The sequence below is a fragment of the Dermochelys coriacea genome, chromosome 2 (genome assembly GCF_009764565.3).
Source record: "Dermochelys coriacea isolate rDerCor1 chromosome 2, rDerCor1.pri.v4, whole genome shotgun sequence".
NCBI classification, from domain to species: Eukaryota; Metazoa; Chordata; order Testudines; family Dermochelyidae; genus Dermochelys; species Dermochelys coriacea.
Genome location: NC_050069.1, coordinates 175,524,811 through 175,539,696, shown reverse-complemented (window position 1 = coordinate 175,539,696; position 14,886 = coordinate 175,524,811). Strand labels below are relative to the sequence as shown.

The 14,886-nt window shown below is 38.7% G+C and overlaps 1 protein-coding gene across 2 annotated transcripts in view; it reads right to left on the bottom strand.

Moving 5' to 3' along the window:
- Positions 1-14,886, bottom strand: part of EGFR (epidermal growth factor receptor) — a 245,109-nt gene that overhangs the window by 29,386 nt on the left and 200,837 nt on the right. For both annotated transcript variants that reach the window (XM_043508686.1, XM_038391933.2), the window contains exons 16-19: positions 9,799-9,834; positions 8,576-8,717; positions 6,460-6,582; positions 4,979-5,077 (exon numbers count right to left, since the gene is read on the bottom strand). In XM_043508686.1, coding sequence (XP_043364621.1) covers positions 4,979-5,077; positions 6,460-6,582; positions 8,576-8,717; positions 9,799-9,834 — 400 coding nt within the window. The remainder of the gene's footprint in view (positions 1-4,978; positions 5,078-6,459; positions 6,583-8,575; positions 8,718-9,798; positions 9,835-14,886) is intronic.

The window sequence follows — 14,886 nt, the reverse complement described above, 5'->3', positions numbered from 1 at the left end:
TTAATCATCACCTACCAGGCTTTTAACAGATGTCACCTAGTTGTGAGGCTGGTAGGGGCTATTGTTAAAAGCACATTTAAGCAAAGATGTTAAAAAAATCTGAAATCCATGAGCAATATTTTCCTCTGCCACTGCACTGTTATTTCACATTGCCAGCCTAAGGATGATAAGTGTTACTGACACATGATATTTATTACATGATACTGAGGTGACAATGTTGAGAGGTCTGCTTTGCGGGATTTTGTTTGACACATAACCAACCCTCATGCTGCCCTTTACAAAGGGTTCCTGGACAGAAGGATCACAGAAGATTACTACAGAACTGGATAAAGAATTATCACCTTACTACAAAATACTGAAACTAACCTATAGACTTCTAGATGGTTGCCAATTAAATTCTCTTAGCAAGCAGCTCTTGCCATTTTTAGCATTGTTTACTTCTTCGATGACTTAGTTGATGGAATTCATTCCACATTTCACAAGAAAAGAAAAGATACAAAGCGATGGAAGCAGAGAGAGAGAGAAATAAACAGAACTAAAAATTCTAGGAAAAGCATGTCATTCTCTACTAAATTATACAGGTTTTCAGATTAATTTATATAATACCTCTTGGTTCAATGCCTCACACATTTTATAAGATGTTTCCACATGAATAGAGGCCCAATTATGTTCATCCCAATGGGCTTAAAAACCATGTAAGCCCAGCAATTAAGTCTGTTTCTTGTACTGTTTCCTGTTTAGTCTCAGATCCATACTGAATTCATTTTAACTGAATGAAAAATCTGCAAACTCAGAGCTGTTCTCACTGCCCATCTGCTTCACAGCCTACAAGGAGCAGACCAAGACTGGGAAATTGGGAATTGAATGTGTGGAGTGGGTGTATAGGCCACATGGAGTATGGAGTTCTTCCAGGATTTGACACTGCCTATTAAATCTGATACTGCAAAGTAAAATAGGCCATAGCCTCTTTGAAGAACCATTGAACTAATAATGGAACCATTGTGCAGTCACAGGTCTCTTTAAATATTTTACTAAATTAAAACAAGTCTTTGTTTCAATTATTTATCTTGGAAATCTCTGAGGTACGCTCTGACCCGCTCCAACTATGCTTGGTATTTCGTAACAAATCTCCTGAACTAGCTCTGCACTAATAAAGCCAATGGGAGTTGTGGCTGGAGAATAAAATGGATTTTATGAACAAATGCTTTTTTACATGCTGAATACCTAGCCATTCTTCTTACGGAAAGTGGCTAATTAATTAGCCACCATCTCCAAGGGATCAGTGACCTTGGAGAGCTGTTCAGTAAAATCTTTTTGAAGTTCTGTTTATTTCTCTCTCTCTCTGCTTCCATCGCTTTGTATCTTTTCTTTTCTTGTGAAATGTGGAATGAATTCCATCAACTAAGTCATCGAAGAAGTAAACAGTGCTAAAAATGGCAAGAGCTGCTAAGAGTCCTACTTCAATGGGAAAAAGAAAAAAAGATCATGTGGAGATATCTGAACTTTGTTTAAAAAACAGTACTTTGATATTTCAGAAGAGCACACATGCCACAATCTGTTACTGTCCTGCCATGGGAATAGATTGATCTGCTGAATGCAGAAACTGTAATTTTGGCTTATTAATTAACCCTTCCTTCACTCTACATGAATTTAGTACAATTAGGTCCAAGTCAGCTTTTTGTGTTAAGTCAAGTTTGTGTTATTTTCTCCATAACAGTTTAAATCAGCTTTTTAATGTCCTTTTTATTTCTGTTATTAAATAAGGCTAAAAATATTCCATGAAGGGGAATATCAATGAGGTTTCCTTTTGCCATAGGTTTTCCTACAGCAGGGGGTTGATAGTATGGTTGCATCCTTTGTTTGTGTCTGCCTGTCAGAGTGCAAATACATGGACGGTATTTGTGAATACACAGACAGCTTTTAGTAAAACAACTTAAATCAGTGAGCATTTTGTTTGACATATTGGTCCTGAAAGTAACCACCTTTTCTTTTGTATTTCAAAAGTATCTGTATAAAATGATGTGCCATATCTATACACTAAAATATATGTGAAATAGAAAGTTTTTCTAGGATGAAATGAGGATTCAAAAGTGCTTTATTGTAGGCCCATAGCTAAGTTTGCCCAATACCTCCCCATTGTGAGACCAGGTTTTCAGCTGCTTATCATTTTGTCAAACTTTAGCCATTTAGCTGAAATTTTCCTGGCCGGGAGTCAGTCTCAGGCTGATTTTTTTTTTGTTACTGTTGTTGAAAGTTTCAGCTAAAATAGTTCAGTCACTTCTGAGACTAAGGGTCGGGAAAAATATAGTGTTTTGCCCATGTTAAAAAAAATTGCAACCATTTCATTGAGAAGCTCTAGCACCTCCTTGCTTTTGGGGCAGGATCTTGAAATTTGGCAGGGGGATTGCCATGGTGCCAGCATGTGGGTGCCATTCCCATGAACATTTTCCCAAATTATCCAAGTTACAAGCTTCTGAGAAATCAGTCTGCACATGCTCAGTAGAGACTTGTTAAGAGTTTGGAAGCTAAAGTCTTTGGAGTGTCCAGTTGTAGCGAGCACGCTCAGCCTCTCACAGCTATTATGTGCTGACTAGACTGTGCACACATCAGCTGCACTGAGCTACTGAGTGTGCTCCAGCCCAGGGCTGCAGGGGCTTATGCAGGAGTCATGCAAATAGCAAGTGATCATGTAATTCAGTGATATTCAGACTGCGGCTCTCAAGCTGCAAGTGGCTGTTTAATGTGTCTCCGGTGGCTATTTCCAGCAAGTGATATTAAAACACTGCACGATTTAATTATTAACCAATTTAAGTTATTAACCAATCAGAAGGCTTTTACTATGTTATTAACCAATTAAGTTATCAACTTGCATTGAACTTATTTGCTGTGAGATATATAAACTAAATATTTCCCCCGTCTTTTGGGTAATGTTGATTGCTAATTTGGCTCCTGAACCACTGAGGTTTGAGTATCACTGACGTAATTAAAGACAGTACCATAAAATGCATAGTACCATAAGATGGTACCATAAACCCAGATCCAGAGATCCTTGAGCTTAGGGAACAATCTGGTATGGACGCAAATCTGAACTTTACTGTTTGAGCCTAACTTGTATTTATATATACACATATAACTTTTCTTGGATGAAATAAAGTCTATGTGTATATATACACATACAAGTTAGGCTCAAACAGCAAAGTTCAGATTTGCCTCCATACCAGATTGTTCCCTAAGCTAGAGGATCCCTGGATCTGGGTTTATGGTTCATCCGTTGTAAATATATGTATATTTTATCACTCATGGATTTTTACAGCATATATATACATATTTTTTTCTAAAATATATATACCATGATCTCCAAGCAAGGGGCAGTACAGTGTTGTGCGGCCCTCAGAGCAGCCCTGGGAGGAAGACTGTGACTCAGCATCACACTCCATCCCCTGCTCAGTGTGGGAGGTACCCTGTACCAGATCTAAACCTTGTACAATGTACCTCCCCTTCCAGGCTGGCACAGATCGCTCCTGGGGCTTCGGAAGGGGTCCAGACATAGACCAGCTCTACCTGTGAGTCACTGAGTGTGTCTGACCTGTCCAAGCACATTAGAAGTAGAATTCATACGAGTTTCCCTCTCCCCCTTTTCTAATTATGGACTAGATCCAAGAAAGAAAATAAAATCCAACTGGCTTCTGTGGTACTTGGATTTGTCAAGAGGCCAGAGGATTTTTTACAGTTTCCATGGCACATGAGCCAGACAGATTTTTTAACATTTCATTTAGTCCCATGTAACTATGCATTTAACCCTATGATACTCTGAAATATCAGGGTCCAAAGAGCATTAGTGATAATTATTATTGTTATAATTTGTATTACCATAGCATGTAGGAGCCCCTGTCACATACCAGGACCCCACTGTGCTAGGCGCTGTACAAATACAGAACAAAGAGATGGTCTCTGCCTTAAGCTCACTGTTTAACATGCCGCTTAGGACCAAATCAAGGTCCCTGTGCACAGTGCTAGTGAATGACCTATGCACAAAGAGGTTCATGGGAGATAAAGGGAATGCAATGGTACCCACAGACCAACCACACAGAGTGGCTGCAGAATAGAGGGTTTGGCTGGCCTGGTTAAGGATGCACCAGTTGTCAACAGATGTTGATCTTTTAATGGTGACTGCAGTATCTCAAAACCACACTTTTCAGGGGATGCACCGCAGGCACAGAGTGGAATTATTAGCCTAAAATATGATCATCTTCATTCCATTTTAAAATAGCATCAGCTATTCTGCGGCTAGTAAAATAGCTTAACATTGCTTAGAGCTAGATCCTGTAATTTCTGTAAAGCCTTGAGGAGCTGGGAGAGCAATGGGAGAGATTGTGTCACACTATTATCTTTATCCAGTCTTACTTGAAACTTCTCAAGTGATTGGGCTTCTATACTTTCCCTTGGCAGATTGTTCCATTGTCTAATAGATATCACTGTTAGAATGTTTTAATGGATAATCACTCAGTCTTAATTTGATATTTTAAAATTTCATGCCATTATTGCTTGTACCATTCCAAGGTAGGATTTTCAAAAAGCGCTCTGCTGTTGGTCTAACTCTGCCCTTATTGAAGTCAACGGTAACCCCCCCACTGACTACAATGAGAGCAGATGGGTCTCCTATTGAGTTCAGTGGGAACAGGGCCAGAGGGCTCTGCAACTTCTCACCTTTTACCTACATGTATACACCCTTCAAGTATTTATATATAATTATCTTGGTCTTTTCTCCACCCCAGCTCACTATATCTGTCAATAGGAAACCCTGAATATGAAAACCAGTCCTTTAAAGGCTAAAGATGCCTTGTGCACTTGATATAAATGCAAAGCAAATGTCATCAATGCTACAGGTATTTAGGGGACACTCTCCCCCTCATTTTTCCTCTCATTAAGACTACCACCAGCAAAGATTTAGTAATACCAGACAAAGATGAAAACTCACATCAAGTATTTCCTTGTTGGCTTTTGGGGAGGTAGCCTCTCTCAATTCCTTAATAGCAACAGGAATTTTAACCTTCTCTCCTTCTGGAATCCAGAGCCCCTATAAAATAAGAAGAAAGGTTACCTAGGTCCTTAGCCCAATGATTCATTATCACTGAAGGTAATTGCAAATGCATGTTTTTACATTTATGTGTATGGTGTTTTCAGACCAGACTGAAACATTCTAAGAAATAATTAGTGGAGGCTAAGCAGGCAGTGAAGGAGGTATATAGCAGTCACTCTCTCTGGATAGTCTCTTGTTAATGGAGTGGCATCCATCTCAATCTCTTGGGCCTGATTTTCAAAAACATGCATGTACAATTACCTTGAGTCACATGTGCAAAGAGCCCAGAAGATGCATAAATGACAATATGTGTGCACCAATATCTAATTAGTGCTAACAATCACGGCAGTTGTACATGCAAGCTGGACACAATGGGACATTACTAGTCTCTGCTGAACTTGTTTTTCACTATGTTGATTATTGTGTCACTTCTAATTTATAAACTGCTGAATGATGGGAATTAGGATTTTTTCATGTGAAACTAAATTTCAGCCAGCCTGTTACAAGGGTTATACAATAATCCAATCCTTAATATATAAGAAGTAAATTCATGTCAGAATGGTTTCTTGTTCACCGCCTATTGCATTAGATAGTCATGTAGGCAGAGGGGTATATGGGGTCAAAAGGGGAAATCTTCAAAAGCACACAAGGGACTTAGGAATACAAGTGCTATTGAAAAACAATGGGACTTGCACTCCTAAATTTTTTAGGCACATTTGAAAATCTGCCCCCAAGTATCTAAACTTAATTTGATAAGTAAATCTATATTTTACATTTCAGTATTAAATGGTATAAAACAACTCTGAACCTTCCTCACTGAGAAATCTTTTAGAGAGAGATACTGTCTAGAGAAGGAAGAATAATGGGTGTGTGGAGGGAAATCATTCTGCACAATGATACAACAGAAAGGGTCTAGTTGCTTTTCTGTAACCCTGTGTGGTTCTTTTGACCCAATGAAAGTGATCCACAAATAAAAAGAGACTATCAAAAAACAAAACAAACAAACAAAAAAAAAATGAACAAAATTCTGCTTAGCACAGTAGACTGAGTTGGCCATACTTTGATTTCTCTTCTTAACATTTTAACATCCTTAAGAAAGTATTTCTGGCAGTGGTACTTTTTTACATAGACACATTGGTTCCATATTCAGTTGCATGGCTCTCATAAGATCTTATGAAAAACTTCGTGTGTGTTCTCTCTCTCTCTCTCTCTCTCTCTCACACACACACACACACACACTTTACCTGGCCCAAGCTAAAGATGATTTGAAAATAACTCAATTAAAAAAAAAAAAAAAGACTGTTTTCAGCTTCCAATGCATACACTGTTTAGATGGCTTTGTGTGCGTGTGTGTGGTGAGAAAAACATGGTGGTCTTACCTTATAAACAGTACCAAAAGCTCCAGAGCCTAGAACTTTGACCTTTTTAAATTCTGTTTCCTTTAGAATCCTCAGAAGAGCTTGGTTTGGCGCCTCGCCACTGGGTGTTAGAGGTTCAACAAGCTATTGTGTGCAAAGGAATTGGACTTTAGACAGATATACTGTAGAGGAGGAAATCAAGCAGCACAAACTATTGAAACTGAGCAAAAACTGTTGGTAATAATGAAAATTTTGTCTCACATGAAGTATACATGGGGCAAATTCTGTTCTGACTTAACAGCTATGAAAACCTAGAGTATCTCCGGAGTTCATGACTTCAGTGGAGTTACTCCAGATTTACACCTGTGTAAATAAGACAAGAATGAACTCCATGGAATTATTACATCAGCTTTATGTAGCATAAGTGAGAACAGAATGTGATCTTGGCATGGCAACTAAAATTTTAAAAGAAAGTGGAGAGATGTTATTGTTCATTTTAGGATGTAAAATGTATACCCTTAAAACATGCACATAATGCTGACCAGTTTAATTAAAGCTTCATTGCTAAAAATAAGTCAGAAGTTAACTATCTACATTTTAAAAGGCTACACTGTGGTCACCCTGAAACTCTGCAGCTTTGCCTTGCTTAACTAGATGCATTTATTTTGGTATTAGAGGTAGCTTCTATTCTTAGTATAGGGAATTACTGCACATGCTAAAGTAAGATTATCTAGTTATCCAAGCAAAAAAGTGGGGTTTATGTTGGCTAATAGATTTTATTTATTTGGTCCAAATTTTGTTGCAGTATTTTTTCTAAGGAAACAAATTAGTTCCTTCAAATGACAGAAACTAGGCATTTTCCTAATATTTAAAGTCCCCTTTTACTACCGTCTTGTGTCCTCCTCCTGAATAGCTTTCCTAACTGGAAGCCCACATTTAGCCTGTTTTCTGCATGCCAGCCATTTCCCTGTTTCATTTAATGATTCTCATATTAAGGAGTACAAAATGTATAATGTGAACCAAACACAATATGTGCTATAACATTACAACTGTCAAATATGGAGGCTCTTAAAAGGTTGCTAGGTAATGTAGCAAAAAGTAGGGCAGCTTCAGGACTTCTATCACTTGACTTTGCAAAGCTAGCAAGGGAAGCAGGGTCCTTCAGCAGAACTGTGAATACAATTTGCTAGTAGCTTATTAAAACTGAATTGGAAGGAGAAAGGGAAGAGTCGGACCTGATTTGTTTTGATCCTGGATGTGCATTTTGGTGTTTCACATGTTCCAGAGCATAATGCTATAACCCTTATGAAGACTATACCATGCAGTGTATAAAGTTTAGTACAAGAAGCATGAAAGCCCAGTTCTCAGCCAGCATGGTGAACACATTGTCTTGCAACAGCTTTAAGGGAGATTTCTATGTTCAGGATGACATTGTTGTCCATGTGGAGTGGTTGGTACGAGTAACCTCTCAGGTTATCACTCCCTGCGCTGAACGTACTGTAGCCAATAGTACAATAAAAGACATCTCTTTTCACTATTGTTAAACTCAAGTTCAGTGAGCAATAGTATTCCAAAAAAAAGGCATGAGTGGAACAGGGACAACTGAAGGCAGTGTTGGCTTTGCAACTGAAACTCAGTCCATAAAGTTCTGTAATGATGTGTGCTCCAGAACAGAATCCAGCTTAGTGTCCCAGAGCTGTGTTGGCTCAGCACCACTAACAGGAGTAACGAGTAGTAAAAACAGCCAAAAAAAAATCCCTTATTTTTGTCATTAGAATAAGCAGATCAGACATAATAGGTGCTTTTGAAAATACTACTGTAAGTGACTCAGCAGCCTAATTCCCAATGACTTTCAGTGGAAATCAGACACCTAACTCACCTATGAGCTATTGCAATTTTTACCCACAGAGATAAGATCTGAGATTAAGTAATATGGTGTCATATTTACATAGTCACTTTTACACATAGAACTGCAGATAACATGCTATCCAAACACCAGATAATATTGTACTTTATGTTTGTACTAGGGTGAAGTCAGGGCCACTGTATTTTGACCTAATAAAACAGCTTTCTCTGAGATACTGTGGCACACCAGTGAAGTTGGTCAATATATTTAGAAATTGTTTACAATACATACCTCCCTTTCCTGAAGCAGCCTGCGCAATGTACGCTTTCTAACAATGTGACGTCTGCGCATGTAAAGCCCTATGATCAAGGCTATCACAACCAAACAAAGGATACTTCCAACAACACCAGCTGCAATGGATGGGATTTTGGAGCTAGAAGACAAAAAGGGGAAAGAGGTCTGTTTTGATATAAGAAATAACAAATGGTGTACTTTTAATACAGCATTCCATGTTAGAAATGTGATCAATTGAAGGCTTCAGATCAGTTTTGATCTACCTACATTCAAGCAAGATGGGTGTCAATATTCTGAAGTTTTTCATTCAATATTTGTGAGGTTTTATACAGAGCTGGTTGGTTGTTTTTTTAAACTTCAAAATGGCTTCAGTTGCAGGTTTGAAATAGAACAGGTTATATTTTCTCCAAATGCTTCCATTAAACCATTATGGAAACCATTTTTGAACATTTTCATTGACTGAAAACAGGGGTTCAAGAACATTTTTAATACAAATTTAGAGTTAATGTGGTGAAAAATGAGAAATTTTGAAAAAAAAAAGCCAAACTGTTTTGCATTAAATTTTTTATTAAAAAGAAAGGCCGTTCTTCAATGAAAAAACTTCATTTGAAATTTTTTGACCTTGTCTACTGGAGGTATATATGTATTTAATCTCTTGATTCCTTTCTTCCAGCCTTTTATTGTTCAGGATTTTATAAGTATTTGAGACCCTAAAGTATGCTTTGATCTTAATCAGCCAAATTCATGTATTTCTCATGTTAATCTCAGATTTGTGAACCATTGTCTCGGTCTCTGTACCTGCTCAAATAAATTTAAAAGCATTTTGAAGAGACACTGTATGTAAGCACCACATTGGATGCTGATTTACTTACTCTATTTGTCTTGATGATTTTAAAACAGTTATTTCAATACAAAATAAGAACAGAATTTTGCTTTCAGATCCTCACAAAGGATCTTACCTCAGAAACTATGCAGTTGAAGTACACAGATCTCTCACTGACAGCAACAAGAGTCCCATACATCTAGGCCCTGAGATAGCGAAGCAGTAAAGCACTCGAGCAGTGTCATTGGCTTCAACAGGACTATTCACTGTTCACTATTAAAGTTAAGGACATGCTTCACTGAATCAGGGCACTACTATGCAGTGTCCAGCACAAAAATGTAAACCTGGTATAGTTCTTCCCAACTATATCATTAATTGTGATGAATGCAATAATTACCCCAATGGACAGCCTTCAAGACCTGGTCCTTTGCACCTGTAAAAAATGATAATTACAAATATATATTAGCACTAGACCTACTCTGGAATAACTGTATTGTCATTCACAATTTACCATTTTTAAAAGCTGTCTGAATATTAACTTTCTGGTTTATAATTATTAAGATTTTTGGAAGTATTATTTTGAAAGCTTTACTGCAGAATCAGGGTCCACAGGCTAAGGTGCGCTCTATATTCACTTGAAAGGACAATTTACGAATGTCTGCTTATGAACATGGAAGAATACAGTCAAGGCATATATGCACATTATTTGAATGCACCATGGATCCCCAGGTTCTTCCCCCCCCCACCTCCCCAATACCTCTGCAGTCTCTACAAATGCTGCCTTATTCAACAACTTCAAAAGAGCTGACTTGTTCATCCCTACCCTGGGGGTGCACAAAACAACTGATCACAAAGAGTTGTTTGGTGGCCTGTGTGAAAGGAGCTAGTGATCTTGCTCTGAGTGGGCAAATGTTCACTGCAACAGGCTGGCCCTTTTGTTAAGGGGGCAGCAAGAACTGAATACGCCTGGAGACAGAACTAACCTCTCACTAGGGGAGGTCCTTCATACAAGGCATGGGGCTATGAGGAAAAGCTTGCATTGCTGCTTACCACACTGTATGGTAGCTGTTTTATGGATCAGTAAAGGATGTCAGTGTCCAGGTCTTCTAGTCTAATGAAAAATATCACTAGCAGACATATACCCTACCATTCACTGATTAGGAGATTTGGTTGCACTATTCTACCACTGCGTGCACTATTCGTATAAGAATCTATGATATTTTTCATTGATGGTCTAACATCTGGCTTTACTGACACCGAGTAGATTTGTGCTAGAATGTATATGCCAAGGTACCATATTATATAGAATCCTCTAAGGAATCAGTTATTTCACCCTCTGTATTAGTTTAAATGCACACCACCTTCCAGATGCCTTAAATTCATTTTGGAAGACAGCATATAATGCACACCCCAGCTACAATTTGAAGATGAAAATACAGTGACTGCATATTCCAACTGCAAGTGCCAGAGTATGAGATAAACAGAACATTCCCACGTACCGCTGAGCGGTAAGATGTGTGCGTCCTGGGAATTGTGGTCTTTGTGGTATCTATCAAGGAGAGGACAGCACTGCTGAAACAATTACATCATTTCTGAAAAATGGAGCCGAGCAAGGAGAAGAGTCCAGTCTGGGGCTTCTGCCTCCTTCTCTTACCGAAAATACATCACCTCAAAGCAGACACAAAGTAGGTCAAGCAGGGGATAAGGAGTAAGCCAGGGCCAGGAATGCAGTTCTGAATTCCATTAGTAGGAAAAAGGAGTCAGTGCTGTTTTAAAATGGCAGGTGGAGATGGAGATTTTATTCCATAAATTATTCTAGGTCCTTGGGGGGCCTACTGCTCATTTTCTTGGGTCTTTTTTGTTATTCTAATCTTTCCTTGTATTTTCAGTGCCAACACAGTGCAACAGGGCCCAGAGTATGAAAAGTTCAGTGAGTACATTGACCTTCCAAAGAAGAATGTGCATCTTGGTGTCTGGAACACACTTCAGGTATTTTGCACATTGATTCCTGAAGCCTGAATGTGCAACTTTGCCAATGTCCTTCATCTGGTTATGGTTTTCTTTGTTTGTTCAGGACATTTGCCTAGGATGCAAGCTCTAGTCCCACCACCCTCTAACACTACTAAATGAAAGTTTAAGGGAAAAGGTGTACAACACCCTCTTCTGGTATAGCTGTGCAAATAAAACATTTCAGGCCACCAGTATAACCTCTTCAAGGGCATTTCTTTTACAAAATTCCAATTTCCATGCTCCCTTCATTCTGAGCAATTCTCCAAATGGTTTCCGTCTCAAACGAAGTTGCATGGTGCAGATATATTATTCTCAACAAAGGAAATGCTCCCTTAATGCCCATAGTCTGAAAGATTAGATTAGAAACTGAAGGCTCAAAGAGGGGCGTAGATTTTCTTCTGTGTCCTTTAGTATGAATCTCCATACAAATCCACCAATGTGAAGGGTTCCAAGATAAAGTTAAGATGTTTGGGGAGAAAAATGATGGATCAGATTGTGCTTTTCAAATCCCATGTGATTTTCTGATTCATTTTACAAGTCAAAGGAGAAGCAAAGTACATAACAAATATCCACCCAAGGCTAAATATAACCCTCTTTCTTAATGTGGAATTTTATGATGACACCTAACATAAGTAAGCTATGTTTTATGGAATCTAAAATATCACTTTTTCATTCTTGAATTATTTTTCCTCTACTTCTTAAACTAACATGAGAAATGTGACCTTGTATTATAAACTGTCTGGGGATCTTAAGTATATATTAGACTGAACCTAATGGTGAGTGTACTCTGAAATCTCTCTCTGCTATCCACTTATTGTAAAATTAGTGCAGCATACAGTCCCTGAAACAATTCTATCCTGGTGCTATCTGGAACTTTTTCATCTGTCTACATAAATATTATCTCGGTGCAGATACAGCTAATTATTTCCCAGTTCCATCAAGATTTTAAACAACTTTCTCCTCAATCCACTGTTTCTAATTTGATGTAATATAGCCAGGTTGTTGTGATTTATGGCCTTTCAGAGGAGACTCAGACTGTAACAACACAGGTTACCTCACAGTCATAAATGAAATAAGAAACCATCGGGCTTTCTTTTAAAGCCTTGAAAGCCCTTTCCTCTGTCCTTTCTTTTTCATTAACCTTCTAAACAACAGGCAAATATGTCCCAGACATCCAATGGCTGCAAAAATTCTTCCTGGGCATTTAACAATATATAAATCAGTGGTAACTAAATTTGTAGGGAGGCTCTATCAGTGATAAGGCCCAACACTATTAATTATATTTCTGCCTCTCTGTAGTTCTTGCTAGACTACCACATCAGTTGGAATGAAATTTACTTGTAGTACCCTGGGAAAATTACGAGGGAAATTCAAATCACTCATGTTTGAGAGATTAATCATGTTAATGAGTTTCATTAGTTGCTGGAAGTATGACCTGGGTAATTCCAGGACTTTGGAGTAGTTACTCTCTCTTTAAATGGAGCATACTTTCTCAGCTGTTCTTGGAGAGAGAGAGAGAGAAAGAGAGAGTTACTGCAGAAAAATTCAAGCTATTAGAGAGGAAGGTGGAAGAGAAAGAGCCATTTGGGCTGAATAAATGATGGATGCATTTTTCTGTTTGCTTTATGAAACTTTGAACAAAGAGGTGAAATCCTCAACAGCAAAGTATAAAGAAAGAGAACCTGTAAATACACAAATCCAGAGCAAAATGGGGAACTTATGCCAAAGCCTGGACGAATGGGCTGCCTCTTGCTACGTATCTGGGCAGCTATTGCATCCTGATCTCAATTGGGACCTCTAGAGGCTACTGTAATACAAAACAAACAACTGAAAATTTACCCCACTACACTCAAAATAGAGATTAATATGAATATTAGTCTTCATTCCCTTAATATGTCATATGGTGGAAAACATTGAATTTTTTTGATATGAGAATAATCTATCTTTCTAGCAGAACCACATAGTTAAAAGCTTTATTTAGACATGGTTAGCCATTGTGCTGTTAAAGCTATCAGCTAAAGTGGGCTGTAATACTTTTGTCCAATTTTGGTTGTTGGGTTTAGTGTGCGGGTCTGGGTGGTGTTGGTGGCCTGTGACATACAGGCGGTCAGCCTAGCTGATAAAATGGCTCTCTGACTCTATGCTTTCACATGGCCAATCATGTAACAATGACATTGGTTTACTATGGCCAAGTTTCTATCAATGGCAACTAATAGAAATGTTTACCTGGAGTGTCATTTTTCAATGAAGATTATTCATTGTATGATTGAAAAGCACTAACAACCTTTGTCTACAATCATGATAAAACCCAGGGAAATCATCAATCCATATTACTGTCATTGACGTAATCTGAAAAACACTGCACTGAATTTCATGAAGACTTGATACACACCAGGTGATTTAAGGCAGTGTTTATCAGTGACCAATCCATGGACTGGCGGCAGTTCCTGAGATTTCCCGGACACAGTTTAAGAAGGCAGTAAGGTGATCCCCGATATCAAAAAGGTTGAGAAACACTGGCTTCAGGCGTGTCTATATGGGGGAAAAGCCCACAGTACCTGGCACACAGTAACTCCCCATGTAGACACTCGTACTGTGCATTAAGAGTGCTTTGTGTGCCTGAACTTATCGCATTTTGAAAGTATATGAATCTACATGGAGAGCTATTATGGAATAGCTAGTGCACTTTACTTGCACACCCTAGCTCACTGCGCACTAACTTCTCCTTGTAGACAAGCCCTTAGCTTCCAGTCATCTACAAAGTGATACTGTAGCCTATTTAACCCCTTCCTTTCTTTCTCTCCATGAATGTATGGGTTCGTGCTTGTCAAAAGCAGGCTCTGTTTTTCAAGGCTTGGCAGGGAGGTAGTTGAATACATGAGGAGGACATGAGACTTGGGCCAAATGGCAATCTGAGCCTGTGAAGTGCAAAGTATAAATCTTTTCTTAGCTAATTAAGATGAGCATTTGAGGTAAGATTTCCACTACTATTGAGGAGAAGCCCCTTGGGGAAAAACCACCAATGAGAGAGCATTCTTTGAAACCAATGCAGGACAAGAGTCAAATTTCAAACCCTGTCCCCTTTCTGTGCCTCTAATGTAGGCACACAAATGCAAATGTATGTGGGGACTCCATTATAGATGAGAACTTAACTGTGTCTCTGAACTATGCTAAAGCCTTGGACAGTCCATGACTGTACCACAAAATGGAACTGTGTTTGCAGCCAGGCCCTGTCACATAGTTGTACTGATGAGGCAAACAGGCCCTAAATTCCAACCCAGGTGAAACTGCCCTGTTCTGTACACTCTCCCTGAAGCTCAGGTATGGGCCACTGATGGAGACAGGATAGTGGGCAAGATGGACCACACTCTGACGCAGTATAGATAGTAGCTCTGATGTTCTTAGCATATGAAAAGAGAGGAAACCTCTGGAAAGCATTACAATGCAGTGTATGCTTGAGTCAATCTGTTGGTGT